The sequence below is a fragment of the Curcuma longa genome, chromosome 9, assembly GCF_044706935.1.
Source record: "Curcuma longa cultivar G26 ecotype Majalengka, Jawa Barat chromosome 9, ITB_CL_G26_1.1, whole genome shotgun sequence".
Classification (NCBI taxonomy): Eukaryota; Viridiplantae; Streptophyta; class Magnoliopsida; order Zingiberales; family Zingiberaceae; genus Curcuma; species Curcuma longa.
Window position 1 is genome coordinate 8,166,560 of NC_133869.1, and position 27,642 is coordinate 8,194,201.

The following is a 27,642-nucleotide window of genomic DNA, read 5'->3' on the forward strand; positions in this document are numbered from 1 at the left end:
TTGAAGAAAAACAATAGATCCAAACCTTTTGCACATAGTCCTGATTTAACATTGTGAAGATCAATTGTTAAAATATTGTACTAGCGTCTTGATCAAATCTATAGACAAGTCATCATGTGTTCGATTGTCTTTTGACATGAATAAACAGTGTAGCCATTCATGCTAATAGGAGACAATTTAGCACCTTCTAAATTAGGTAGCTTGAAATCTCTACTGTAAATATTATTTGTATGTAAAAGACCACCTACAAGCGAACACATTGAACATCCGACTCTAATAAGAGAGACCTCATGAGTACTAATAGCGCAAGACTAAACTCATGGCCTACAACTGATATATATAACTCCATTACAAACATAATTATGTGGATTCTAAAAAGTCGTTCCAATTAATGAAAGGTACTTAGTTGGTGCTTAACAGTGGAATGTGAATCAAAATATGAGAGTTTTTTCAAATTCAAAAAAGAAAAAATCATGTTGAGTACTTAAGCTCGGCATAAACCAGTCATAAGTCGAAGCTTGAACCCGAGTTGGGCCAGGATCCCGTCCATCTCGTGTTCCCTGGTCCAACAAAGAATGAACCCGAGCTATCTCCGGCGACCCCTTGACACCCGGCCCTAAGCGAGGTAGAAGACATGCATGAGCAGCTAATATAATGTAGGCCTAGCTCACTCGCTCCTCTCGCAATCGCCATTGGTGTTTTAATTTCCATCATTTTGATAGCGAAAAAGTATAAATCATCCATCAGTCTCAAGGGCTATGTGATACATTGTAAGATGATAATTTAAAATTCATGAACATGTTATGGACATCTCATCATTTAGATATAATGTTCACTTGACAAACGCTCGTAGTAAAATCAAAGGATGCATGACAATATGAGTCTCCAAAACACGACTTGATATTTGAAACCATCAAAACTATATATATATATTTCTTTAGCTAACTTTTCACTTGATTAATTCACAGCAGAGAGCTATTGATCAACCCCTGCCAAGAATCGCCAACAGCTGCATTACCACTCCAGCTGCAATCCAACAACATGCTCCCTGCTGCATCCTGCCATGGCAGGTGGCTGTTGATAGTAGAAGGGCTTGCAGCTTGAGGACTCTCAAACCACAACTCTGCAGTCTCCTCCCCACCACAGTACACGCTGCCAAAGCTGCCATGGGCAGCAGCACCACCACCCACAACAGCTGCACTGCCCACCGACCCACTCCTTAGCATATCTAGAAAACCACTTGAGACAGCTGATGCGCCCACCAACTGCTTGGTCGGTGGCTGGCCAGCAAAATACAGGTTTGGTGGAGGGATTAGGGCAGTGATGCTGCTACTGAGATCCTGCTCCGATGATGCCTTCTTGGAAGAGGAGGAGGAGGAGGAGGATGAAGAAGATGAATGTTTCTTGTGCTTTCTACAACCACCACGCACGGGGACGTTTCTGAGGGAGCCTCCTTGAGTCCAGTACCTCTTGCAGCCCTTGCAGAAGTGCCTGGGCTGTGAGAGGCTGTAGTTGTTGTAGTAGCAGAACTTGGTGTTGGTGGAGGCACACCTAGGGCACTGCAAGGCTTTCTCTGGGGGAGCAGGCCTCAGTTTTCTCTCTTGTGCTTGCTGTAGCTGTTGGGTCTCAGCGCATCTCGCTGCTGTTTCCTCGACTCCATGTCCCGCTGCCATTGTCTGAGGGGAGAATTACCATGATGTTTAGGATGATTTTAATTTGTAGTTTTAGAAGACATATCATTATAAGGCTCTTGTTGATCATTGCTCTTACATGTTAAGGCTCTTTTATTTTCAACGAGGAAACAGTGAAGGCGCAGTTTTTTTTTCTCTATAATTCATGATCTTAAAGTTCTTACAAACACTTTTAATTAAGTCTACTTCACATTCCATTTGCACCAGAACTTTGAAAACTTATATGGACATGGAGTTTCTTTTCCCAAAAAGGAAAACTTAAAATGGATATAAAGAAGCAAACTGTTATTGTTCATGTACTTCTGAAATTACAAGAACAGAAGAATTAGTTATAGAATAAAAAAAAAATCATGTTCGATCATCAAATTCGTCAGAAACTACATGTGATATTGCAGGAATTATGCTTGTATATTCGAGTCCAGACCAGTGTAATAAAATATATGAGAAACCTCAAGAACTCAGAACGATTGGTGTACCTGGCAGTAAGCGTTAGAAATCTCCATGCATGCAGAGGTTGAAGATCTAAAAAGAAGTAGTGTAGGAAATTATAAGAAGGCACAAAGATAAGAGTAGCAGAGTTCTTCCCTCAACTCTCAACCCTCAACTCATTAATAAATAAGAGAAAGATAGAGAGGAGAGAAGGAAATGATTCGGACTCTGTACGAAATGATGTGGCTTGCAAATTGCGATCTGAAAAGGCATCAGCGACTCGTCGTTGCATATATTAATGCTCTAATTTCGTTCCGCGCTCGTTGAGCCGTGCTTTTCTCAATTTAATCCTCGCAAATCATATATATTTAAACTCGATATTTTATGAACTTTTTCCAAAATATTCAAATCACAATGACAACCTCTCTGCTAATCTTCAGTTGACCTTTTTTTTTTCTCCGGGGCAATGGTGCAACGGTGAGGGACAGTCTTAGCTCGGAGTTGTAACTTAGGGCCTCTAAAAAATCTCTTAAGGGGTTTTGTCACTATAAAAATACCCACTACAGTTTGTCCCCGGGGCAATGGTGCAACGGTAGGACATCCTACGGCATATTTGCAGGAATTTTCCTCCAAATAGGGAACGCAATCAAAGGATGCTGGACATCTTGGAACCGGACCGGCCACCCCTAGAGATGTGGCTATTGGGATTATCATTTTTTCTTTCAGTTGACCTTTTTTTTTCGCGGTTCGATCCCCAACTACAACGTATTTATAAAAAATTTTTCCAAATGAGGAACGCAATCAAAGGATACTGGTCATCTGGATTGGTTGCCGTATGCGCTTCTCGATTTACCCTAGTGGTCGGTGGGAAACTTCCGTGGGATCGGACCGGCCACCCCCAGGGATTGAGTCCATGAGACTAACTGAGATTTATCATTTTTTTTTTCAGTTGACCTTTTTTTATGTACGACATATTTGTAAAAAATTTTTTTTAAATGGAGAGCGCAATTAAAGAATGCTGGACGTCTGGATTGGCCATCGCGTGTACTTCTCGATTTATCCTGATGACCAGTGAAAAATTTTCATGGGACTAAACAGATCATCCCACACAGATAATCAACAAGACTAACTAAGATTTATCATTCAGTTGGGCCTTTTTGTGAATTTCCAAAACATTTTGAATCACATCCGAATTGGTTGTAATAATAAGACCGAGTCGCGCGGGCTTTTCACACTTCCGTCACTTCCAGCACCAACATCAACATGATGAGGTGGGGGGCCACCGGCGTTTGGCGTGAAGCACGAATCATAACGCCCCTAGAGACGGGCCCCGCCTGAAGTGAGTGCGTCCGGCTCCTGCGGCGTTACAGGGAAAGGAGCGAACGCGAATCCTAAAGCATTCCTCGATTCCTTGCGTGAAAACTGCCCGATTTATCCGAACCGGATCTGACCGTCCGGTCAAGTTCCAGTGGTCCTCACCATTTCTCTCTCCTGAGGAAGGAAGGAAGGAATCAGAAGGTGGCGCAGGGGCGGTGGAGGGTGGGCCCGTGGCGGTGGCGGCCACGGTGTATGGTCGGCGTACCGGGGCCCAGCACCCGGAAGAATGCGATGCCGATCTATATAGATGCCTACGCGACGTGACGGCGAAGGCGAAGGCGATGCGCGCGCCGCCTGCTACTAGGGTTGACGGCGGGCGCGCCGCTGTCCGCTGCGCTCGTTTTCCTCGCATCCGCAAAAAGAAGAAAAAACACGGCGGACGTGAGAACGAAGGCCTGACGTCATCCCCAGGCAAATGATGAGACCCACCATGTTCGGCGGATTCCCGTGCGTTATCATGGCGCACAGTTTATTTTACATCAAAATCAACTTTTTGTTCAAAAATAAGCAAAGAAATCCCTGTCGTCTGAAATTTGAGATTGACCAGAATTTAGCCACGATGTCCTTTTGCCCAAAATCCGGCAAAAACGACAAGGATCTTCTGATCTGTTTGAGGATAAAATATACGATTTTAATTCAGCATGGAATGTGAATGGAATAGATAGTTTAAGATGGGCACGCAAACGAGAGGTGGAAGTCATTCAAATCAATCAATGTTCTCCTTCGACTCGTGTGATTTAGGCACAAAAATAAGAAAAATATTATTTCGAAAAGATCACAGATTTTGAGAGGAGAATTAAGAAGATAGAAAAATCGAAGCCTGAGATCGGATATAAATATATATAAAAAATCATTTGACCTACAACACTTTATTCATCTATTTCGAAGAAATGAATATCGGCCCACGCTTTTGGGTCATGGACTTAGTGGGCCGATTCCAGGCCCATGTATGATATGAACGTAGAGATAGCACTGAAGACCGTATTGAAATTGGGATAGATGAAATTTTTGTGAGTAAATTGCCATTAACTTTCGAACTTACAAAATTTTTGAACTTAGAAGGAGCAAAAAATTCTATGAAATAAGATATTTTTGTTTTGGGTAAAAATAAAAAAAAACTATCCTCTATTTATTATTATTTTTATTTTCATCAAGTGCATCTCATCATATTTTTTTATTCCAAAAATAGCTAACTTATATTTGAAATTCGGATATTATATTTGACCTTCTATGTTTTCTAAATAGAAATAAAAGCCCTTATATTTTGAAAATAAGTTAAAAGATATATTGTTTAAAATAGATAGTTTAATTGGATCCGTAAAGATTTTCTCTCTTTTATTCAACATTTTATAATGCTCTCGCGTTACATGCAATAAAAAATAACAACTAAATTATATAATAAAGAGGATGAAGTAAGGAAATCCTTTCAAATATTTTTATAATGAAATCAGAAGCAGATTTTTAATTTTGCCTTCTAAAATTTTATGTGTGAGATTTTATTTGTATAAAAATATAATATATTCTAAATCATATAAAGATAAAATAATAAAAGTAAATAAACTATACTATAAAATAAAATTTTTTAATTTACAAGATATCTGTCCTTGTTAAAAGTGATGCATCTCTCCGTATTCCACAGTCCGGTCCTCGCTTCCTTCCAACTCGCTGGTCTTTGGCGTCTCTTATTGCTGCGCCTCTTCCCGATTATCTAGTCGCCTTCATCGGAAAAGGTCAGATCCAGTTTCCTTTTCCTCCGATCTCGTAGATTTGTGGCGTCTTCTGTTAATGATCTTGTTTCTCCCTGGTTGACGGGTTGGGGGCCTGGATCTAGTGGTACTGACACCGATCGTTTGTTTGTTTTTTTGACCGATCTGACTCCTTAGTAAACAAAAAAAAAATTCATGTTTCGCTCTCAAAAAATGAAGCTTTGGGGGTTTGAATGTTTTGGTCTCTAGAGGTTCTCTCCGTCAGGATCCGTATTTTTTCTTGAAAATATATTATAGTCGTTCTTTATTAATCTGTTTTGGATCTGATCTTTTATTCAGTAGAAGTCTATTAGTCAGAAAAAACCGGCTTGATTGTATTCAACTTTTGTTTTTTTTTTTGTTTAAATTATCCTTTTCGTTTAATTTTGTTCTCTATAAATAGACAAAGATTCGAGGCAGCGGATTCAGCAGTTTGTTTTTTTCCCCTTCTTTTGCTAGTATTAAACTGAAACATAAACCTCGCAAAAAAGAACTCGGTCACTGGTGCAAAGCAGAATATGCGAATTCACAATCACATAAAATTTTCTTTGCGGAATAATTCTGGCCATGGCAAAAGAGATATCTGTTAGGATTCAGTTTGGTACTTGTGCTAGTGAAATTAGCAGCCAAGTCTTGATTCAGGATTAGTGTTTCTGTGTTGAGGGACCTAAGCAAAAATTAGCTTCTCTTCTCCCAACGATAGATGGTACTTTGGCAGGGAAATTTACACAAATTAAGGTCTTCGAAGATATTTTATTTGCCAACCACGAAAGTTGGCTGCTTGGGGACTTTTTTCTTGATAAAATATACTCAAATCTTTTTAGATTATTTTGATAATTTGACCTATTTGGAATTCTTGTTTTAAGGAGTGTGCATTATGTATATGATTTACTCCTACAAAAATATGACTAATCCTCAGTGGATTTTGATGCTCCACAATTCTTTGACTCTGCATTTGAAGATATTGCAAAGGGAGGGCATGTATTTTTAGTTTGCTGACCTTAGATGTGTAAAGTCATGTAATTTAGCATGTTCCAGAAAGTGTATTACTATGAAATTGCTAACTTCCTCATGTGCATTTCTGATTCTGATATACAGAAAATGGCTGATTCTGAGGATATCCAACCTCTTGTTTGTGACAATGGAACTGGAATGGTCAAGGTTAGCCATTTCACACTAGCATTTGCTTCTTCTTTGATATTCAATATTGTGCAGTTCTGGGCATAAACACTGAAAATTTCTTTGGTTTATGTTGCCTTTGGCAAACAAGGCTGGATTCGCTGGTGATGATGCTCCTAGAGCAGTTTTTCCCAGTATTGTTGGTAGACCCCGCCACACTGGTGTTATGGTTGGTATGGGCCAAAAAGATGCTTATGTTGGTGATGAGGCTCAGTCAAAGAGAGGAATACTCACCTTGAAATATCCAATTGAGCATGGAATTGTCAGCAATTGGGACGACATGGAGAAAATTTGGCACCACACCTTCTACAATGAACTCCGGGTCGCTCCTGAGGAACACCCAATATTACTAACTGAAGCCCCTCTTAACCCTAAGGCAAACAGAGAGAAAATGACCCAGATCATGTTTGAAACATTCAATGTTCCTGCAATGTATGTTGCAATTCAGGCAGTCCTCTCTCTATATGCCAGTGGCCGTACTACAGGTTTGTATCGATATGGCTGATTCATTAAAGGCTATTAGATTTTCCATTGGTCTGATTTGTGTGTTTTTGATAGGAATTGTGCTCGACTCCGGCGATGGTGTCAGCCATACTGTTCCAATTTACGAAGGATATGCACTTCCTCATGCTATTCTGCGTTTGGATCTTGCTGGTCGTGATCTCACAGATGCCCTCATGAAGATCCTTACTGAGAGAGGGTACTCGTTCACAACAACTGCCGAACGGGAAATTGTTAGGGACATTAAGGAGAAACTGGCATATGTTGCCCTTGATTACGAACAAGAGTTGGAGACTGCCAAGACTAGCTCAGCTGTCGAAAAGAGCTATGAACTCCCTGATGGCCAGGTCATTACTATTGGTGCTGAGAGATTTAGGTGCCCAGAGGTTCTATTCCAGCCATCATTGATTGGCATGGAGTCTGCTGGAATTCATGAGACTACATACAACTCCATCATGAAGTGCGACGTAGATATCAGGAAAGATCTGTATGGTAATGTGGTGCTTAGCGGTGGATCAACCATGTTCCCTGGTATTGCTGATCGAATGAGCAAGGAGATTACTGCTCTTGCCCCTAGTAGCATGAAAATTAAGGTGGTTGCCCCACCTGAACGGAAGTACAGTGTCTGGATAGGAGGATCCATCCTTGCCTCTCTTAGCACCTTCCAGCAGGTATACTCTATTCATGTGCAATCTCAATCCTTTTGGTGATATTTCGATACTTGACTTTCGACACTCATGAAACATGCAGATGTGGATTTCAAAGGGTGAGTACGAGGAATCTGGTCCGGCAATTGTCCACCGGAAGTGCTTCTAAGCATCCATTTGCTGTTTAGCCGTTCCATGGCCCCACTATAGGTTCTAGTTGTGGCTTGATTCTAGTAGTAGGTTGTCAGAAGATTGTTAGATTTGTTTGTGCTATTCATATCCACTTTGTGCTTTTGGCTAATTTAGGCCTCCCCGTTTGATGATGATTGAGCAAAGATACCATCAGTTAGTGTCACCAGAATTTTCGACCCTTTTAGTTCTTCAGACCCCAACATCTAGGTAGTCTATGCTTGTGTTAGCTGGATGGTAATTTGGTGCCCCAGGGCTGGCAGCTGTTGCTTGGTTTGTCGACCTTTTTCCTTAGACTATATTTTCAAAGGATTGCTATTTGGTTGTTTTGATGACTTGTAATTGCCTATCAACCTCTTTTTTTGTACCTGTCTGTATTTTTCAGATTTTGATGGCCATGAGTTTCTAGTTTCTGCCCCAGGGTTTCTCCAGTTTGGCCAAATTGTTTGATTCGTGATGCTCTAATTGAGATCATTGGTGAAATTTGGAGTGTGAAATGTGGCAGTTAAGATGGCAACAGAAAACGGATTAATGATTAAGTCTATTATGAATTGGAGACGAAAGTAACCAAATATAATCCACAGGGGAAAAATAAAGTTAGGAAGTGATTTGAGAAACAAGGTTTTTCTAATACAAAATAAATATTAAAGGCGTGTTCAATATGATTTTGTTTTATTGAAATTGCTTTATAAATACATCGAGATTATCAACTTTTATGAATCGAATTCATGGAACCAATTGGAATTAATTAATCAAACAAACAATTGCAGGAGCTGACAAGAACTGGCGCTTCTCCGCACCACGTCGAACATGTTAACCTCCAAAGGCGCCACCCCAAACTCCACCACCTCCCTCGCCCTCCTCCGCTCCTTCCAACACCCACCCGCGGCCTTGTGCCGCCGCATGTGGCCGCCCAAAGCCTGCCCCATCTCGAACTTCGCCCCGCACACCGTGCACCGGTGGCACACGCCGCCCTTCTCCGGTCGGCCCTCCTTCCGGTCGCCGCGCATGTGGCTGGTCCGGTGGCCGCCTAGCGCTTGGAACGTCGCGAACCGGAGGTGGCACGTCTTGCACTCGAACACGCCGTCGGCGTCGGCCGCCCTCTTCCGCTTCCTGCGCGGCTTCGCCTTCTCATGTTCGTCGTCGTCGTGGTTGCCGCGGGTCAGTAGCTCGAGGTCGAGATTGAGCTTGGGCGCTGTTTCATCTCCTGAACTAAGCTTCATTAATTGTTTAGTGGATTAATTATATTTCTATGCTAAGCCTGTAATTAAGAATTGTCGAAACAGACGATCGAGTTTATATATATAGTCGAGAGAAACGCGTAGTCGTCGTCGAGATCAACGCCGATGTGAATATAAAGGTTGCAATGAACATTTGGAAGTTTCACGTGACTTATGCTGCGGTTTGATAATTGGCCTGAAATTTTGGAGCAGAAGACCATAGCGTTGACTTGTGTGATAATTTTGTGAGCTCGACCGTATTTGGTATGGCAAAATCTGAAGCCTTGTTGATAATTATATATGTACATTTGAATTCAGTTCCTGGTTTCCCATTGTATCCCACCAACCATATCATTTGAATTCAGCTCATTTAATCTGCCTAGTTTATTTTTTAAAAAAATTGTAGATTTGTCTACTAAACGGTCACTAAACTTTGGCTTTAGATGTGAACTGAGGAACTTAGGGTTGTAAACTAGTAGTTAAACTTTCATGAACAAGTTTAATATTCATTTGGTAAGAATTTATTTATATTCTTCAATATACAAGGTCAGTCAATTAAATAAATAAATTTATTAAATTAAATAAATAAACTTGAATATATTTATATTTAACTCATTAATATTTATGATACTATTTATGATTAGAGATGGTGAATTATTCATAAATAATATTTATGAATAAAATTTATAAATTATATTCATCAATAAATTTTTATCAATATGTCAAATGCATAATTTTTTTTAAATAATAAATAAATTTATATTATCAAATTTAATAATTAATCAAAAAATAAGATTAAAAATATAAAAATTTTAAATAATCAAATAAGTTTGAATTAAAAAAATTAAAAATATATAAATAAATCATGCTCAATTGAATCAAATTTAAATTCATAAAAAAATTAAATCAAACTTAAATAATCATTTCAACTGATAATTTCATTCATTTTTTTTTAAAAAAAACTTGACTTAATTTACCTAGAAAGTTCATAAAAAAAAAACTTAAATCAATCTCTGTATATGAATTTGATTTCGTGACACTCCTTAATTTCGTGAGTCATGCCTAAATTCTTTCTCAATTTTGGACTCAATTTCAAAGCATCTACGAAGAATAACCTTTTTCCACATGGAAAGTTAGTGAGCATAATCTTTTTAACAAATTAGAAAATTCCAGGTGCGTGCAAAAAAATTAATATCGATCTTATACAACAATTTAAAGTTGATTTTTTTTTCTTCAAGTCAAGTTGCAAAAAATTCTCTCAAGATTTTTTTAATACTTGCAATAATTACCATGAACCATTCGATGGCTGTACAATTTCAAATGGAAATTAGTATATGAACAAGCTGCTCCACAAATGAATGAATAAAACTTAAAAGCAGCACAACTCATGTTGCATTCTCTCAAAATTACGTTACAAGTGCTTTGAATATCTTCCGTTATCTTTCAGAAAAATCATGCAAACATAGTGATGAAAGCACATCAGCCACCAGAACAAAAGCAAACGATTTGATATTTCATTTCGGACATAAATAAAGGATAAACAATGGATAGTAGTAGTAAAATAGTAGGCTCTTTTCCTGTAAAATTCAAGGTAAAGAAGAACAACGTAACTGACAGTGTGGAAAATCATACATTATCCATAATGACACTGGTGTTCCTGACCCAAAAAAAGACACTGATTTCAGAAACACAATAGAACAGGAACTGGAGGTTCAATCCCGTAACAAAGATATACGCGGCTTTAGTCCTCCAATCAAAACTTACAAGCACCTACACCTCATCTCCCAGTATGTTCAGACCACAGAGACCGTATGTTACCTATAACAAGCAAATTAGATCCCTGTTTAATCCAATCTATGGTCTGTGAGAAATTGATGGATCTCAAGATCAGCAGCATGCTGACTTCGGAGCTGCAGCAGCCTCGGCTGTGGCCTGGTCTGATTTGCTAACCTTGATAGTCCCATCCTGCAGCCAAACAACATATCAGGGAAAAGCAAGGAACAAGAAATCACAAGTCAAACTTGTTGGTCCACAGCCATCAGATTAGAATTACATGGACTCAAAAGGAAACCATCCATGATATCGGTTGTTTAATGTAGCCAACATTTATGATCTAAAAACCCATAAAGTAATCAATGAAAATTAACCATAAATTAATATCATAAAAGAAATCCATATAGTGAGAAGTGACAAGGACGAAAATACTGGGCCAATAAAAATTAGGTGTTAGAACTTGGAACGAAATTGTAATTCCAGCTCAAATTAGTCCATTCAAACATCATAATGGAATTAATAATTATCTCAAGCAGACATACCAAGCACCCAATATGAGTAACCTTTTCACTCAAAAAAAAACCTACCTCAGATTTGTTATCACTCTCTGCAAGTCTCTGTTTGATATCTCTAGCTATTGAAAAGAAGACCTCTTCTACGTTTAGATTTGTCTTTGCACTCTGTGATGTATAAAAACAACCAATCAACTATACCGTAGATGAACTATGAATAGACAGCAAAATGATGAGTGACATATGACTACTTACAGTTTCAAAAAACTTCATCCCATATTCATCAGCAAGTGCTTGTCCCTTTGCAGTTGGAACAGCCTGTATATTACAGTTTAATAACGTCACTATCAGTGAAAGATGTAGGCTTAACCAGCTACAACAGACTAGAAGAGCATACTCTTTTACTGTCGTCCATGTCAGCCTTGTTACCAACAAGAATCTTGTTGACATTATCAGAAGCATGCTGTTCAATATTGCGGATCCAATTCCTGATGTCTGTATGTTTGAGAAGCATGTACTATGAGAAAGACACAGATTAAATTATAACTGGAAGGATGAAAGTGATTACTGTTAAAAGATGATTCGTCAGTGACGTCATAAACAAGCAGAATGCCCATGGCACCTCGATAGTAAGCTACAATAAAAGGATTGTATCACTTCAAAGCTTTTTCAAAATCTGCATCTGCAAATCATACTTCAGAAAAACAACCACCCTACCAGTTGTTATGGTACGAAAGCGCTCCTGACCAGCAGTATCCCAAATTTGCAGTTTAATTCGCTTGCCATCAAGTTCAATAGTTCTGATCTTAAAATCAATACTGTGCAAAAAAAACCCACAAACTTTCAATCCAACAACTATTTCAGAAAAAAAAAGGACATCCGGGTGTACGAAGCTCCCGCCAATGCGAGATCCCGAGAAAGGGTCTATTGTATACAGTCTTACCCTACTTTGCAAGAGGTTGTTTTTGAGATTGGAACCCATAACCTCTAGGTCACACGGTAACAAATTTACCTTTGCGCCAAGGCTCCCTTTCACAACCAAAAGAATAAAAAAAAAAAGGAAAAAGGAAAGGTAATTATATGTTCAGAAACACAACCCACCCAATAGTAGTAATGAAACTTGTTGTGAAGGAACCATCAGAGAAACGCAACAGGAGGCAACTCTTTCCGACACCTGCATCACACCATTCCTCCTCTTTCAAAATAAGCCAGTATTCAATATATCAATGATAAACTTCTAAAGGAGAAAAAACATGGAACAACAAGCAGTGATTTCTGCTATTGGTATCATTTTCCCATCAACATGTTGCCTAAAAAATCCCAAGTGATAGCGTCCACATTGGAGGAATTCTTGCAATAAACGACCATTTGAAAATCGAACAACACGGCATGTTGATAGCCCCACAAAATCTACCTAAGGACAAGTTTCAGCACCTATTTTTCCATGATCTCCAATTACAAAATCAATTAACCTAGGCAAGAAATTGCACACGATATGAGTTTATTGCATCAACATCACAAGCAATGTGTAATTCCATATAAAAATATTTTACATGTGAATTTAAGCAATGTATAACATGAAACACATACCATATAGCAATGCATGCTAAAAAAGCAAACAAAAACCATATGAAAGATATTTACATGTTGACCTATTCTTTATCTATTCAGAAAAATGATCTTGTGAAACCACTATTAATTTGGATATATCTAGTATTTTAACAAGCTAGGTCTTATTTAGCTTGCATAATCCTTATGTGTACATATTAAGTCACTATAAGATCCCTCATCACATAAGCCTATGCAACCACATAAAGTGACTGCTTTTAAATAGTGGTCTCAGAATATGACATCAACTGAGATATAAGATAAATGAGCCATTAGATCACAACAGCTCTAATTTTTTAATGTATAAGTATTTGAGAAACCTTGACGCAACGGTAAAGTTGTTGCCGTGTGAATGTGTGATGTAGAGGTCATAGGTTTGAGTTTTGGAAATAATCTTTTGCAAAACAGGGTAAGATTGCATACAATAGACCCTTCCATGGGACCCCGCATTGGCAGGAGTTTCGTACACTGAACTGCCCTTTATTAGTACTTGAGAAGGATGCAACAAGTAGATCTAAAGCAAACTTTGTGGAAAGAATGAATAACAAAAGCCCTAAATAGAGAAACGGCTGACTGCTGAGGGTTAGACACAAGAATGTAGTTTTGATATAAAAGGACAAAAGAAGGAACGAGACTAATAAAAAAGCATGAGATGAGAACAACAGCTTATACATGAATGGAAACTCATAGAATGTGCAGTAACCAAGATGGTAATTCTTGCATTCAACAGCGTTATTATAATAAGGTGTATAAACACTAGTGTTTCTTGGATGATATCTTGTGAATCACACAAACTAGAAAAAGATAAATTGAATATACTCATTAGTAGCGCACAGAATTTTGGTGGGTATGATAAAACATAGTCTCACTATGCAAAGATCAAGGGCTGTCTAGGGTTGCTTGCCATTATGGAGGATATAATGGAGGGGTGAAATTGATATGGAGCAAAGCAGATGGAAGTGGGATTGTGGCATAGATGAAGCTCGTTCTAGGTCATGGAGGAACATTCTAGCAAATGGCAGATGCAACAAGTAGCTAGAGGAGGGTGATGAATGATAAAGGCAATGCTACAAAGAAGAGACGCCGGGGAGGGGGGGGGGGGGGGGGGGGGGGGGGGGGGGGGGGTGGTTATGAGATACTAGTGTTGTTTATCAAGAAATCAAGTAGAGCTCTCAGATGGCCTTTTGGTGAAGGTAGACCCTAGATAAGGTCTATGATCACTCTCTTAACACACATAGTTGGGCTACAGGAGCAGACTATATTGGAGACCTTGCGGAGCTTGTTAAAGATAAAGCACATAAGGACAACGTGTAGGCGAATTGGGGCTCTAGACTTGGGGTTTATGCATGGGGGATGTTGAAGCGTTAAGGTCATGGGCTCATAGAATGGTGGTTGGTAGTCCATGTGGCTTGGTTTGCAGATCATAATTTTTTGTCAACGAGGATCATTCAGAGAACAAGGAAACTTGTCTTTAGATGTATATCTCCTCTTATGTTGCACTGGGCTTTTTAGTTTTCAGAGAATCAATGGTAAACAAGGAACACGACATACAAACATCCGCAGAAGCTACGTAGAGGATAAGTAAAATGAAATGAAAATTTGAAGCTTGAATGTACTTTGTCCATTACAATAACAATTGTACTGGATCAGCTTTCCTGTCTATTCAATTTAAATAATGCAACGTAGAAGAAACCGAGTGCCATGTAATAAACTACTGCTAAGCAAAGAAAATCCTTTACTTTTCTTCTGAAACAAAAGAGAAAAGCGAACGCGTGAGAATGTAGGAGAGACAATTGAACGGATGGACTTTGGATTCTAGGTCACAAGCATATCGAGTGTGCATGAATCCAGCTCCCACAAGCACAAGCAAAGGAACTCATTAAAATTCGTTCATTGCAAGGAAACAACAAACTCGCCAACAGATCCGACCATAGCGGATCACCAGATCAGAATATCAAATCGATCGGTAAAAAAATGTCCGCCAACACGGGAAAAAGAGAAAAAGGACGGTCTTTTGGGGAAAAGATCCTACAAAAGAATACACGAAATTGTCATCAACTCCACAGAAACAAAAAGAAATGAGAGTCATTACCGCTGTCCCCGATCAAAAGAAGCTTGATGAGGTAATCGTAGTCCGCCCGAGCCCTAGCAGGTGGAGCAGCCATTATGGCAATAACGATTAATGCTTCCCAGACGACACAAGGAAAATCAATCGATCAAGGGCCACGAGTAAGAATCTCTAGAACTGCGACACAGACACACCGAAGCTATCTGATGAAAACAAAGCAAAAAATCCCCACCGATCAAGACGAACCCAATGACATAGAAGGAAATCGAGGGAGAACTTACACGATTACCTTGATTAGTAACGGAGGAGGAAGACGTCCAAGGAGAATGCTTCAAGATCGCGACGCGAAAAGTCGGTCTCTCTCTGGCCGCAGAGAGGACTTGCGATTGGAAGAGGAGGATTTCGTGGAGAAAGTCCGAAGGCCTCCAAATCGAGTTATATATTCATGCATAGAAAGAAATATATATATATATATATCCACTAAATAGAATTAAAATATATATTTAATAAATCAAATTTAAATAACATTAGTAGAATAGTCTTAGAATTTTATTTTACAGGGATGAACTAGCAACCACCAATATCAAGACAGATGAGCAGGTTTCCTACGCACTGCCATTAGTGGAGCAGTTGCATGCCATGATCATCCATTGCTTACGCCCTCAAGAATTCCAACCCCAAAATGATTCATTTAGTAAGATTTCTTCCAACCTTTTCTTACTCTTCTGCAATCTATACATAATCTCGCTAAGCCATGCCCAAAGCTTATGAAGGCTTAAGCTGCCATGGCCATGGCCTCTCCTTTCCTTGACGAGCTCAGGAAGCAGGCCTCCTCCTTCCTCAAAGAAAAGATCCGGTCAGCTCGGTTGGCTCTCACAGATGTCACCCCGGCTCAATTGTGAGATCTTTTCCAACCATTTATCGTTTGAATTTGATCTGGAAACTGCAAAAAGATATCTCTGTTTATGCTGTTAAGAGTTGTTTTTGTAAATCTGTTCCTAAACTTGCATTAACTAGCTCGTGCTTGATGATTAGGCTCACTGAAGAGACGACGAACGGGGGCTCATGGGCTCCCGATGCGATGACCATGAACCGGATTTCACGGGCAGCATTTGAGGTCGATGACTACTGGAGAATCGTGGATGTGTTGCACAAAAGGTTCCTTTCTTAGATTTAATTTTTCATTTAAAATTGATAATCATATATATATTTTTTGTGTGATTTCAAGATTGACCAAGTTTGAGAGAAGGAAATGGAGAGAGGCTTACAAGGCTGTGGTCGTTCTAGAGCATCTGTTGACCCATGGTCCTGAGAGTGCTTCAGAAGAGTTCCAGCAGGACAGAGAGACGATGGAGGAGATGAGCAAATTCCAATACGTAGACGAGAAAGGGCAAGAACATGCATAATTCACTCGTAATATTTTCTTCATCGTCCTCTTAATTCTGATCATTGTAAGCTCGTTTCAGGTTCAACTGGGGCCTCTCTGTAAAGAACAAAACAGAGAGGGTCATCAAGCTCCTGGAGAGAGGTCCTCTCCTCAAACAAGAACGCGCCCGGGCTCGCCAAATCTCGCGCGGAATCCAGGGTTTCGGCAGCTTCAATCTGAGCTCCTTCTCTACCCAATCCAACCAAGAAACCTCCTCCACATTTGACAGAATTAATTCCACGTACGAAGGCAATGCACAGAGGGAGGAGGAGATGAATCCAGCGTTGGATATTGAAAATAAACATCTTAGAGATTATGTAGAGCTCAAGAACGGAGATGAAACAGAGGAGGGTGATGAGGTTTTGATGTTTGAGAAAGAAGTGATCGAGCGTCTGAAAGAAGACCATCCTTTTAGTCGTCGCTTGGAGCATGAAAGTGTGAGTTTGCTTCTGATGACTCAGTAGCTAACGATGATGCAGCTCTCTTCTATTTTAGCACGAGCTGAGGCGATTGTAGAACTAGAAAGATTAAACCTCTAGTTTAGCAAAACTCTTGTATGTAGTTGTTTATGTGTGGTGGTGTAATTTTGAATATTTGTATAATAAAGTTTTGGGTAATTACATTTTTGCTAGCCAAGTAAATACAATCTAAATCCAAGACATTATACATAGTTTATGCATGGTAAATATCATACTCTAAATAATTGCTAGGGGAAAAAATCGATAGTACTTCTGTTCTTGCATATTTTCACATTATTTTATTTTTAATCAATATTTTCATCTTAAGTACACTAAAGAATCTTTTAACTCTGTTATTAACAAGCATTTGGTGTCTAAGCCAATACATGCTCAGTGAATCAATGAGCCTCCTCGAAGCTAAATTCTACTTATTTCCCTCTTCTTTTTGTGTAAACCTCTCTTCACTTCTTCTTCCTACTCTTTTCCTACTATTTACATGCACGATCGCCAAATTTGCCCTTCCAAAGAGATGATAATGATGGAGATATCATCGTGGTACCGACGTCTATCGCCTTGCTCGATCTCAAACAATTCATGAAAGTCCATGCCTACAAAGAAACACAAATGATGTCTCCTCCGAAGTAGATATTGTGTGTTGATGCATGAATTGCATATTCAGAACTTACCAGCTTTCTTAGCTGCACGAAAGAGGACTTCTTCAACAAGGTGTTGAGCAGGATCGCCACCGGGGGTTGTCGCCATGAACGTTTCGACTTGAGCCACGGCTTCGTCATTGGTGAAGTATTGGTAAAGCCCGTCGGAGGAGAGTATCAAAAACCTATCTTTTGGGCTGAGCTTGTGGTGGTGGAGGAAGGGGTTGCAGGTTATGTAGGGTGAGTTACCAACATAATCAATTCTGAACATTTCTAAAAGAGCATTGTTCCATTTAGGCTGCAAGTTGAGATTGCAAAGATTCAGTAATAAAGAACTATGAAAGATCTGTCTTTTTGATCCAACTGGTAGTATGAGAATACTATTATTTGAGATAAAAGTTGTCATCTTGGATTAGACCGAATATATAGTTTAATTCAAAATCTATCAACGACAGGATGATTCTTAAAGCCATTAATGAAGGGTGTTGACCTACCGATAGTAAGCAATTAAATTCAACAAACCAAAATGAGTAGCAAAGCCACATATGCAAAGATCAGAAGGTTTTTTTTTTTTTTTGCTGTTGTTGTTGTGGAAAACAAAGATCAAAAGTTGAAAGCAAGCCTTACTTGCTTCAGAAAACCTGCTCCGAAAGCTCTCGTTACCTTCAACGTTCGCTTCACGCGACCGTTCGAGATCGCAGAAGCATCATCAGGGTGCTCCTTCCTAATTCTTTGAACCTCCTGAACAACAAATTAAATTGATTAATGATTCGATCACATTAGCAAAGTAGGAAATTCACAGAAAGATTAATTTTTTAGATAAGTGCCTCTTCGATCGAGGTGCTATGATCGGAAGTAAGCTGCAAGGCAGTAGAATTCCTGTGGAGTTCATTAATCCTCCCGTGCTCGTGCCATGTCTTGTGCGCCAATACAGCGCGGCTATCTCCGACGTTCATGAGGTAGACATCGTCGTCCTTCATGAGCATGACCAGGACGCAGGAGCCCATGAGCGCCAGTTCGGGGTTGTCGGCCACAATCTTGTCGGCGATGTCCAAGAAGGAATCCTCTGTTTTCTCCAGTGCCCGGCTGAGCGCCTCCAGCACTTGAGAGTGGTTCACTGAGTACGGTTGTTCTTTCGGCCGCCGTTCGAGATCGGACCTGTCCGCATCGAACTCGCGCTTACACCAGTAGCGGCTCTTGTCGGCGGCAATCTGTTCTGTGGATGTGGAATTTGATGAATCGGCGGGGAGAGGAAGGGGGATTTGGTCGATAAGAGTTTCCTCGCTGAGAAAGGTTTCGCCTTTTTCGTCCCAGAGCAATCCCTTGAGCTCGCGGTGGATGGTGGCGTAGAGGTTGGAGAGCAGGAAATCGGTGGCGTCGGGGCCGTTGAAGCCGTCGTAGATGCCCACAAAGACCCATCCGTGCTCCTCCGATACGACCACGTGTACGCGATCCTCCCCTGCCTTCCCCTGCGCCCATTGGATGTTGCCGTCGACAGAATCAGGCATGTCGGACCACTGCGCTGCCGTGTCGAGGGTTGTACTCTTCGATCCGCCGCCCAGCAAAGTGGAATCTTTGACCCCGTTGACGGGCGAGACGAGGAATCCCTGGCCATGTGCCGCGTTGGAGATGGTTTTGGAGATCGCCTTGGTGAGCTCGTGCAAGAGGGAGCGCGCCGCGGCAGCGTGGCGGGAGGGCCTTGAGAGGCTATGGGAGACGCTACGCCGGAGGTCACTGGAGACGGGAAAAGGCTTCTCTATGGGACCGGAGAAGATGGCGAAGCGGGGATCGAGGGAGCCGGACATGAATCCCCTCTCGATTGGACCAGACATGAACCCGCGATCGGCGGCGGAAAGAGAGCCCGACAGCGGTCTGGATAAACGCGGAACGGGCTGCAGCGCGACGGAGGAGAAGGAGGTGGAGCTCTCGAAGGCGGACGCCGCGGTGGGCGCCGCGCCGAGGAGGGCAGTAGAGAGTGGGGTCGAGGCGTTGGCGCTCACCGCTGCGCCGGAGATGGACCGGAACATTGTGGTCTCCTCAGAGCTGCAAACGTTGGAGGAGGCAACCGCGGCGGCCGCCCCCGCAACAGAGCAGAGGCCAGAGCCGCCTGGGACGGCATCGGGACGCACGTAACAGAAGGAGTGGCCGAGCCCCTCGTCGCACGGATCCCAAGTGACGGAGGCACCCCTGTGTCGGCGGCCGGCGGGTGGGCCCCCGCCGGAGCAGCAGACTGCTAGCCTAGCGAACCTGTTCCCCATCAAACCAGGCTACGATCCAAGCGTCGCATTGAGCGAGCGGACAGGAGGGGAAGAAGAATTGGGAAGAGTTGGTAGTTGACTTAAAGGGGTGTGCGGGCTTTGAAATCTCGGAACAGATCTCGCGTGGCGTTGACCCACGACGACAGTCACCCTTATTTAGAAAGGCGATCTCCGTGAGCGAGCCAGGTCGGGTCGTCTAATTTAGATCCTCTGCATCGAGATTCGTGCCATCTGGTGCCGTAAGAGAACTCGGCACGTGTCCACTTCGACCAGCGCCGTGGCGGTTCGTCCGATCGGCAAGTATTTAATAACGTGAAAAATCCAATTTGAAAGCCTCTAAATTTGTTCATAAAACTCTTGTATTTAGAAAGAAGATGAAATTTGAACGATTTGTTGTCGGTCCAAATCACTTAACAATTTGGAGTAATCAAAGACTTGCACGTAAAAGTCTTTCATTAAATTCACCGAACGTCATGGCTAATAATTAACCTAACAAATTTGACCAACTCGACGTGTTTTAATGAAGCACACAGATTGCAGAATTGAAACGAGAGATAACGTCAAATGGCATGGCATCAGATCCCTTGACTAAGACAGTCAATTGCATGAAATTTCAACCCCTCATTTAAGTTATGGAAAGTAAATACTACAAGTAAAATATATTTTAGGCAGATTTTTTGTTTAAGTCAAATAAAATGAGCAATAGAAGTGAGAACTCTTGCTATCCTTCATTAAATCTTGCTTCTGAACAGTTACTCAAAAATTGTTACATTGACATTAGTAATTATCAAGTCATCCATGTAAATCTTTAGTTAGAGAGGCACCGGCCTTAATCATTAGTTGATTATCATAAGGCTAGACATGTTTATATCTAACTTGAATTAATATTGTCAATTTAAGGATTTTGCACGCTCTAATCACATGTCATTTTTGAACAGCTTTAATTTATTATAATGAATTATTTAAGTGTGTGAATCTTAGTGAAGTTTCATTTGATTTTTGTGAACGTCATTGTCATTTAGTTTAATTTTTTTAAAAAAATTATTTTAAATGCTTTTAAATTTTCAAAACTCATTTTCAACGGGGGGTGGGTGGAGATATCACACGACATCCAACATTCCCATACATGAAAATGCATTTGTCAAGAGAAGAGAAGAACAAGGAAAGTTACAAGGTCAAAGTGGATGAGCACATAAAGACAAGAAACCATGCACCATCCTCCCCATTCCACTCCTTTGACTACTCCATTGTCCTCCCTCTACACTTCTTCACATTGGGTGCCTTTGCCTTTTGGTCAAATGAATGATGAATGTAGTAGTTAATATGAGTACACATCACGCAAAAATTGACATCAGTAACTGAAGTATTGAGATTTTAGTAGGTGCCGTTTTCATACAACGTTTTTTTCTTTTGTTTTTTTGTTTTTTGTAACCATAAAAAATGGAATTTGCATTAGATCAAATTCAATTGTCACGATTCTTTTAGGTTGTGATTCATATCATCGTATGTATGGTATGTGCCATTTTATATCTGAATTGTTACATATTGTGACCGTGAATGATCACAGTGTTAAGGATTCACGGTGATGAAAAAAAATAGATACTTGATTTTCAGAAAATACAAATATCTATATGGGTCGACAAAATAAACATAGTAACAACTGAAGAAAAGGTGGTATAACTACAGAAAGTTGACCCGTAATCACACTATCTACTCTTCAACTTCAGACAACGTTGGTACTTAGAAATTACTTGTTTGAAAAAGACTATCTGTGATCAAGAATATTTCAGAAAAAGCATGACATCGAACATATAGATACTATTTCGCATGTAATAAAGACATAGTAGCCTTTGACGTCCAAATACAATGACAACTTCAAAAGCACAATCCAAAATATGTTAATTTTATGCACTAGGATAGTTTTTTTTTCTTCTGCAACTAAATCTTATAACAGCCAGTAAAACCTTCGGCATTTGGCAGATAAGATATACGACTGCAAGCTATTGACAGGAGTTTGTAGTTCAACCAACACCGGGTACTGAAAAGGTGAGAGCTCCTAACGAACAAATAATTTTACATCCTTGATAAAAACAATCGAATTACTAGATGCTAGCACGGATTCGGCGGTTGGCCGCTACGTACATTTCCTGTAATGCAATTGTATATATTCCGGAGGCAAAGCAGCAACCATAGACTTGGCCATGAGATGGATTGGAGTTGAGATTTGAGAAAACAAGAAAACTTGAAACACTGAATAAGTGTACACAAAAAATATCCAATATGTTCTACATATTGTCAAAGATCTAGGGAAACCATAGCTACTACCAGTTCCTCCTGCAGAGCCCATTGCCTTCTCAAAGGGTCTCCGAGCGCTAAATGAACTATCTGAAGCTCAGCTCAAAAATACTTCCACATTGAATTATATATCTTATTAATTGCCCTCTCTTCATAACATAAGATTACAAAAGCCATGATATAGTTTTTTTAAAGCACGAGTCTAAAAGCCTACTGCGTTTCCTAATCACATTCTTTCTCCAAGGCAAGTTGATCACTTTCAGGCTGTTAGCAGCAACATCAGAGGATTCCGTCTGGAAGTATACATTTCACATGAGAGCGCTATAGTTCCCTTTTGCGTCTTTGCCATTATATATCAAACTGATGGCCTAGATATTGAAAAGTCAAATGCAGTTCGAAATCGAAGACCAGAGCCTATGTGCTTTGATACCGGACAGATCCAACAGAAGACGTTTGGTCCCAGAACCTGAAAGCAGCGAGCACAATCAATCAATGGCGAAGCAATCACTGTGTGGAATTTATGCAGTTATCCTATAATAACAACACAAAGCTTATGATACTTCTTACCGAAACAAGGTTCTGAAATAAACCAATGTCGTAAGGATGTCGATAGATGTTCCCTACTTTTTCTGCAAGCAGCATAGCTCTGACTCCTTCATGGTACTGCAAAAGAAACAAGTTCTTATTGGAACCATTTGGTGTTTCGAAGAATCAAATATTTCATACCTCGATTGTGGTCTTATTATGTAGGATAAGGTAGATATGCCAACCCAAAAGGATGCTTAATGCAACAGTTAAAGGACACAGCAGAGCCCCACACAGAATCTGGCAAGTTGATTGATAAATCAAGTGTCGTCTTTCTTACGGATAAATATTAGATGATTGTAACCAACTCACATAAGACTTATTGAAGGATTCGCCATTCTGCTGCTGATCCTTTTGAAGCTCATAGCAAGCACTTGCGATAAGAAGAACCTATATTAACATTGTAAACTTTTCTCGACAAATGATGTGGTTTATGTTCAGAAAGTATAAAATAATTGATACAGAAGTATACCAGTGAGTGGATGCATGCAGACACACCGTAGAGCATGAAAACAAAGAAGATTTTGTAGTTTTCATGCCCTACACAGTTATTTATCCAAACACAATGATGATCCTGAAAGCATCAAAGAGTAAGATTCAAACTATAGAGTTCTGAAATTAAGAGGGAGAAATCTGTCTACATACCATTCTTAGAACACATCTTTTACAAATACGACAATGATGTGCACGTGGAGGCTTATAGTGCAAACACTTCTGGCAGTATCTCAGATCACCGCCCTAAAAGATTACAATTTCGAAATTAGAGCAAATATGAAAAGGCAATTAGGTTCTCTTTATTTTCCTATTAATCTCTGTCGGGTATCATTTTCTTTACCACTTTCAATAGAAACTATGGGGGGAAAGTCATTTCCTTTCAGTTAACCTAAAAAGGGTATATAAGCAAGCCATAATTTGCTTGAAATATACTAACAGGAAGTTGAAACTTCCAATGAACCAACAAGTACGTATGAAATGCAATACTAACAAAGGCCCATGTGATAATCATGTAGCACCAAGCTACGTTAACCACTCAAAACTCACAAAGGGAATAAATTATCATAATATGAATGGCGAAAAATACATAGTATCCTAACTGCATGTAAAAAGAGCCAAACTTTTCTGCAAAGAAACTTTCTTAAAAACTGAAAATACTATCAAACTCTTATAAAATAACAACTAAAAAAATATTTAAAAGTAACACTAATTTAACCCTGTTTCCGTTAGATAAGGTAGTTGAAGAATATATGGGAATATCAACATGCATTTATAAACAAGCTAGGAAGGAAAGTAGAAATAAACAACAAAAACTTCCTGCAAAAAAAGGAGAAATTCCTGAAAAAGAAATTCCAAAAATATTCTTCTAAGATCCGCATGTTCATCTTGGGAAAAAAAATAGCTGTAGATTTCTTTAAGATGTCTCAGGAAATTGTTTGCTTTTATAAATTTCAAAATTCAAAACTTCACAAGCAATAAAAAGCATGCCATACAATGGCTTTAAATGAGCATTCTATGGTGGCAATTGCATAGCACCAGTATGGACTTTGTGTGTATGAATTTCAGATATTTGCATATTTGTTCCTTCAATGTGGCTGCTATGGAACACCATCCTACTAGCAACTATGCAGTATATTGACAGGTAATGAAAACAACTCCTATACGGAGGATCAAATGACAGAGCTGATGGAGATGCCACATTTGGCATGTAACAGTTCATTCCTCCTGGGGATAGCCTATGCCAACAGCTGATCTCATGTTCGTCACCTTACAATTCCAAGAAAGATAGGCACTATAATAATAAATAGCTACTCCTTGTTTTCTATCCAGTTTAAGTTTCATCCAACAGATTTTTCCACAAATCAATCATCAAGGAAATGAATATTTTGTACAAATGCCATCACCCAGTTTTAGGGGTTGAAATTGAATTTGAATTTTATGTTATTAAATTGCTTTTTTATAAGAAAATGGTCAACCAGATTACTCGACTTGAGATCAGTATTATTTAGTCTCCTACGTTTTCTATGCATCTATAAACCATAGATATAGAGTTATACCACAATTTTTAGTAGCATTACACTTATTCATTCTTCTTAGTAATCAATGATATTGGCCTTTGTGAAAATATGATTCGCTCTAATTGAATCTGTTAACAGGCAATTGTTAATGAATCAAATTAGTTTTATCCATGCATCTTCATCTATTAACCATAGATATAGAATTATTCCACAATTTTTAGCAGTATTACACTTATTCATTCTTCTTAGTATTCAATGATATTGGCCTTTGTGAAAATATAATTCATTCTAATTGAATCTGCTTTTAACAGGCAATTGTTAATGAATCAAACTAATTTGATATGAATTACTTGTAGTTTATTGTTTCAAATTTGCCAACAATTTACTAGTACAACTTCTGATATAGTTATTTTCAACAACTAGGTTCTTGATCATGGAACCACTCCACCAGTGTTTGAGAAAGCATCAAAACCATCCAATCTATTGCTTAGAGAAGGTTCTCAACTAAATATATTTGACTTTTTGAGTATGTAAATTTTAGTAAGACTTCAGTTAAGGTATACCATATTTAGCAAGGAATTCTGATCAATTTCAGTCATCCAAATTAGATAACCTAGTGAGTATATTAATAAGATGTCACTCTCACTGCAACATCAACCAATTAAACCACCTACCATAAAAGAGGGAATGTCATCAATCACCAGCATATATCAGCCATTTGTTTATTCTCCATATCATGGTCTAAAACCAGTACAACAGTGGTCTACAAAACTATCGAAATACGATTGTAGTGAAATTTTGAGGTATATATTAACTCTAGCCTCTGTAAATGATATAGCAATTATTACTGAACATGAATCCCATAACTATTCTTGGTTTAATGACTTTAATCTGACTAGTACTCAAACAACACTGTGAGCAAAATTCTCTTTGCAAAACAGCATTAAAACATAAACAGAGAATTCAAAGTTGTGATTATGCAAAGAGAATGGTAACATGAAATGGTAAGTCGAGAGATCAGGTAATTATTCCCAGATGAAAAATCAACCAAGAATCAGCTTGGAGGGGTAGAAGTTTGCCAACTAGCCAACTATGATATCCGCACTCAAAATCCCTCTAAAACAAAAATTTGGTTCAGGAATCAATTTAAAACACATGTGGCCTGAAAAACAAAGACAGAAACTACTGAAGGCCTTGACTTTGCTGTGTTTATCATGTGTTATATTTGCAAAAATAATGAGGCATAAAAAAGGTATGTCAAAAAACTAGCGTCTATATTTATCTGAAGCGAATATTCTAAAAGAAAATTCAAGCAGTGAACAGCAGGAGAAAAAAATCAATGGATCAAGAAGAAAGTAAAAGTTAATGAATCATCTACAAGGAAAACAACTACACAGTCCAATTTGCAAAATCAGATTGTCATCTTGATAAATACACCAAGATATAGGTCAAAATTATGACAATCTCTGTGCAGTCAAAATGTCATACGCTGGTTCCTAATTAACAAAGGATAATGGCAGGATCAACTATTTTCAGTATGAAATATCTCTGCGCTCAGATTTTTAACATTGAAATTGTAATGTCTGAGGAGTTTTCATCACTACCTACTTCCAGGCCTTCCATTATCAAAATAATATCCAATGATATCAAACTTGGATGCTCAGATATAGGCAGCACTCGTATAAGATATCTGTTAGTTCAGAATTTTGATGTATGTGAGTGAATCAAATGTCTATAAAGAGAATCTACTGCTCCATTCATGAAAATAACAAACTCCCAAGCCATTTTGAACAATTTTACACAGACAGTAGACGAAAACCTTTTAGGATAATTTACAGAAGCAATGCAAAGTAACAAATGTGTCTACTGATATCCTACTGTTGTCTAAACAAGAACATTGAATTTCTGCCAGTTAAGCCAGTAGTAACTTTATCAAGAATCATTAGCTTCAGACGATTGTTTTTCACCAAACAAAGAACGGATCTGAGATCCCTTCCAGCTACGATCGAATTAATGGAAAATCAGGAAAAGAACGACGCTTTTGGCCGAAATAAAGGCAGATCCGCAACCCAACAGCACGGTATATCAACAATACGTTAAGATACAGGAACAGGAGATATGTACCTTCCTCTTGATCTCGTGGACGGGACTCTCGTTGTCCTCAATGTCCGGTGCAAAGGATGACGGAACATGGCCTGGGTCTTTGAGGACGGCCATGCCGTAGGTGACCACGGCCACGAGGGCGAGCACCGTGAGTGCAACGGCGTTGGCGAGCCCAGCCGCCGTGGACAGGCCCAGCCACCCGTCAATCACCACGAACACGGTGGTGTAGTAGATGTACACCACAGTCGAGAGAACGAGCAGGATCGGCAGCGTCACGTAGCCCCTCATCCTCCTCCTTTCCCGCTAGGGTTTGTTCCACCCTCACCTTCCCCTTCAACGGCGTGCCTTATGTCTAGCGCTGACCGAGGTTAGACGAGAGGAGGGCAGGCAATCCGCTCGGACGGCGAAGGCGCCGGTGGCGGCACAACAACGGCGACGCCGTCGTTTCTCGTCTGCGACGCGAAATAGACGGAGGACAATTTAGCAATGGACACTGAAGTTTCTCGACTCTCTGTAGCAATCTCTACCTTCTCCATCCTCTCGTTTCTCTTTCTAATATTTACACCTTTACAGGAGTTTTTCCTGGAAAGTAAAAGAAAATGTCAAATTCATACGATATGGACATTTCACGATTCATCTTTTTTTACAACTGTTTTATTAATTATTTTTTTTATAAAAAAAAAGATAAACATTTCCAAATTGGGTATTGCTTTCAATATTTTGATGTCTTAGAAGCAAAGTCGTTTTGACCCAACAACGTTCTTGAGCTTACCACATGCGCAATTTATTCTCCCTCTTGCAAGCAATTTGAAAGCTTTTCACCAGTTGTTTTATTTTCTCCCTCTTGCAATCAGGTTAGACATGTCAATTTGAATTAACATAAATTTAAAATTTTTAATATTTTTTATTTTTT

General features: G+C 39.6%; 7 protein-coding genes across 9 annotated transcripts; 2 read left to right on the forward strand and 5 right to left on the reverse strand.

Moving 5' to 3' along the window:
• Positions 1-901: 901 nt before the first annotated feature.
• On the reverse strand, positions 902-2,362 carry LOC141835310 (uncharacterized). Its single transcript, XM_074722753.1, has 2 exons — positions 2,168-2,362; positions 902-1,676 (listed from the first exon to the last, which is right to left on the reverse strand). The coding sequence occupies exons 1-2, from the start codon at positions 2,192-2,194 to the stop codon at positions 963-965; spliced, it is 741 nt and encodes a 246-aa protein (XP_074578854.1). The 5' UTR covers positions 2,195-2,362; the 3' UTR covers positions 902-962.
• Positions 2,363-5,112: 2,750 nt separating this feature from the next.
• Positions 5,113-8,169, forward strand: LOC141834658 (actin-2-like). 3 transcript variants are annotated; one of them, XM_074721990.1, is made up of 6 exons: positions 5,113-5,227; positions 6,341-6,403; positions 6,513-6,906; positions 6,980-7,593; positions 7,673-7,779; positions 7,876-8,090. In XM_074721990.1, exons 2-5 carry the CDS (start codon positions 6,344-6,346, stop codon positions 7,736-7,738), a joined length of 1,134 nt encoding a protein of 377 aa, XP_074578091.1. In that variant the 5' UTR covers positions 5,113-5,227; positions 6,341-6,343; the 3' UTR covers positions 7,739-7,779; positions 7,876-8,090. The 3 variants fall into 3 exon arrangements, with proteins under 3 accessions (XP_074578091.1, XP_074578088.1, XP_074578089.1); XM_074721987.1 differs by having other exon boundaries at positions 7,673-8,090; XM_074721988.1 differs by lacking the exon at positions 5,113-5,227 and adding an exon at positions 5,238-5,330 and having other exon boundaries at positions 7,673-8,169.
• Positions 8,170-8,510: 341 nt separating this feature from the next.
• On the reverse strand, positions 8,511-9,012 carry LOC141834383 (uncharacterized). Its single transcript, XM_074721739.1, has one exon. It carries the CDS (start codon positions 8,979-8,981, stop codon positions 8,511-8,513), a length of 471 nt encoding a protein of 156 aa, XP_074577840.1. The 5' UTR covers positions 8,982-9,012.
• Positions 9,013-10,553: 1,541 nt separating this feature from the next.
• On the reverse strand, positions 10,554-15,336 carry LOC141834549 (ras-related protein RABE1c-like). Its single transcript, XM_074721864.1, has 9 exons — positions 15,229-15,336; positions 14,964-15,142; positions 12,365-12,437; positions 11,981-12,081; positions 11,832-11,897; positions 11,661-11,758; positions 11,519-11,581; positions 11,339-11,431; positions 10,554-10,943 (listed from the first exon to the last, which is right to left on the reverse strand). The coding sequence occupies exons 2-9, from the start codon at positions 15,034-15,036 to the stop codon at positions 10,866-10,868; spliced, it is 645 nt and encodes a 214-aa protein (XP_074577965.1). The 5' UTR covers positions 15,037-15,142; positions 15,229-15,336; the 3' UTR covers positions 10,554-10,865.
• Positions 15,337-15,681: 345 nt separating this feature from the next.
• On the forward strand, positions 15,682-16,941 carry LOC141834548 (ENTH domain-containing protein C794.11c). Its single transcript, XM_074721862.1, has 4 exons — positions 15,682-15,837; positions 15,975-16,097; positions 16,168-16,329; positions 16,406-16,941. The coding sequence occupies exons 1-4, from the start codon at positions 15,725-15,727 to the stop codon at positions 16,827-16,829; spliced, it is 822 nt and encodes a 273-aa protein (XP_074577963.1). The 5' UTR covers positions 15,682-15,724; the 3' UTR covers positions 16,830-16,941.
• Positions 16,942-17,153: 212 nt separating this feature from the next.
• On the reverse strand, positions 17,154-19,749 carry LOC141834753 (putative protein phosphatase 2C 4). Its single transcript, XM_074722101.1, has 4 exons — positions 18,304-19,749; positions 18,104-18,217; positions 17,510-17,774; positions 17,154-17,431 (listed from the first exon to the last, which is right to left on the reverse strand). The coding sequence occupies exons 1-4, from the start codon at positions 19,732-19,734 to the stop codon at positions 17,316-17,318; spliced, it is 1,926 nt and encodes a 641-aa protein (XP_074578202.1). The 5' UTR covers positions 19,735-19,749; the 3' UTR covers positions 17,154-17,315.
• Positions 19,750-21,950: 2,201 nt separating this feature from the next.
• Positions 21,951-27,255, reverse strand: LOC141834755 (putative protein S-acyltransferase 16). The gene is made up of 7 exons (XM_074722104.1): positions 26,751-27,255; positions 23,260-23,352; positions 23,087-23,188; positions 22,927-23,004; positions 22,756-22,854; positions 22,597-22,692; positions 21,951-22,495 (listed from the first exon to the last, which is right to left on the reverse strand). Exons 1-7 carry the CDS (start codon positions 27,015-27,017, stop codon positions 22,385-22,387), a joined length of 846 nt encoding a protein of 281 aa, XP_074578205.1. The 5' UTR covers positions 27,018-27,255; the 3' UTR covers positions 21,951-22,384.
• Between the last annotated feature and the right edge of the window lie 387 nt (positions 27,256-27,642).

Bases quoted from the DNA above. Each gene is read 5' to 3' on its own strand.
- LOC141835310 (XM_074722753.1), bottom strand. From the start codon at position 2,194: ATGGAGATTTCTAACGCTTACTGCCAG. The intron at 1,677-2,167 runs GTACACCAATCG...TTCTCCCCTCAG, and splicing joins TTTCTAACGCTTACTGCCAG to ACAATGGCAGCGGGACATGG.
- LOC141834658 (XM_074721987.1), top strand. From the start codon at position 6,344: ATGGCTGATTCTGAGGATATCCAACCTCTTGTTTGTGACAATGGAACT. The intron at 6,404-6,512 runs GTTAGCCATTTC...TTGGCAAACAAG, and splicing joins ATGGAACTGGAATGGTCAAG to GCTGGATTCGCTGGTGATGA. The intron at 6,907-6,979 runs GTTTGTATCGAT...TGTTTTTGATAG, and splicing joins TGCCAGTGGCCGTACTACAG to GAATTGTGCTCGACTCCGGC.
- LOC141834383 (XM_074721739.1), bottom strand. From the start codon at position 8,981: ATGAAGCTTAGTTCAGGAGATGAAACAGCGCCCAAGCTCAATCTCGAC.
- LOC141834549 (XM_074721864.1), bottom strand. From the start codon at position 15,036: ATGGCTGCTCCACCTGCTAGGGCTCGGGCGGACTACGATTACCTCATC. The intron at 11,759-11,831 runs GTAATCACTTTC...TCAAACATACAG, and splicing joins TGACGAATCATCTTTTAACA to ACATCAGGAATTGGATCCGC. The intron at 11,582-11,660 runs GTATGCTCTTCT...TGTAATATACAG, and splicing joins ACATGGACGACAGTAAAAGA to GCTGTTCCAACTGCAAAGGG.
- LOC141834548 (XM_074721862.1), top strand. From the start codon at position 15,725: ATGGCCATGGCCTCTCCTTTCCTTGACGAGCTCAGGAAGCAGGCCTCC. The intron at 16,098-16,167 runs GTTCCTTTCTTA...TGTGATTTCAAG, and splicing joins GTGGATGTGTTGCACAAAAG to ATTGACCAAGTTTGAGAGAA. The intron at 16,330-16,405 runs GCAAGAACATGC...AGCTCGTTTCAG, and splicing joins CAATACGTAGACGAGAAAGG to GTTCAACTGGGGCCTCTCTG.
- LOC141834753 (XM_074722101.1), bottom strand. From the start codon at position 19,734: ATGGGGAACAGGTTCGCTAGGCTAGCAGTCTGCTGCTCCGGCGGGGGC. The intron at 17,775-18,103 runs GTAAGGCTTGCT...CTCAACTTGCAG, and splicing joins GAGCAGGTTTTCTGAAGCAA to CCTAAATGGAACAATGCTCT. The intron at 17,432-17,509 runs GTAAGTTCTGAA...GTTTCTTTGTAG, and splicing joins TCGTGCAGCTAAGAAAGCTG to GCATGGACTTTCATGAATTG.
- LOC141834755 (XM_074722104.1), bottom strand. From the start codon at position 27,017: ATGAGGGGCTACGTGACGCTGCCGATCCTGCTCGTTCTCTCGACTGTG. The intron at 23,189-23,259 runs GTATGTAGACAG...TGATGCTTTCAG, and splicing joins AAAGATGTGTTCTAAGAATG to GATCATCATTGTGTTTGGAT. The intron at 22,693-22,755 runs GTATGAAATATT...TTTCTTTTGCAG, and splicing joins ATAATAAGACCACAATCGAG to TACCATGAAGGAGTCAGAGC.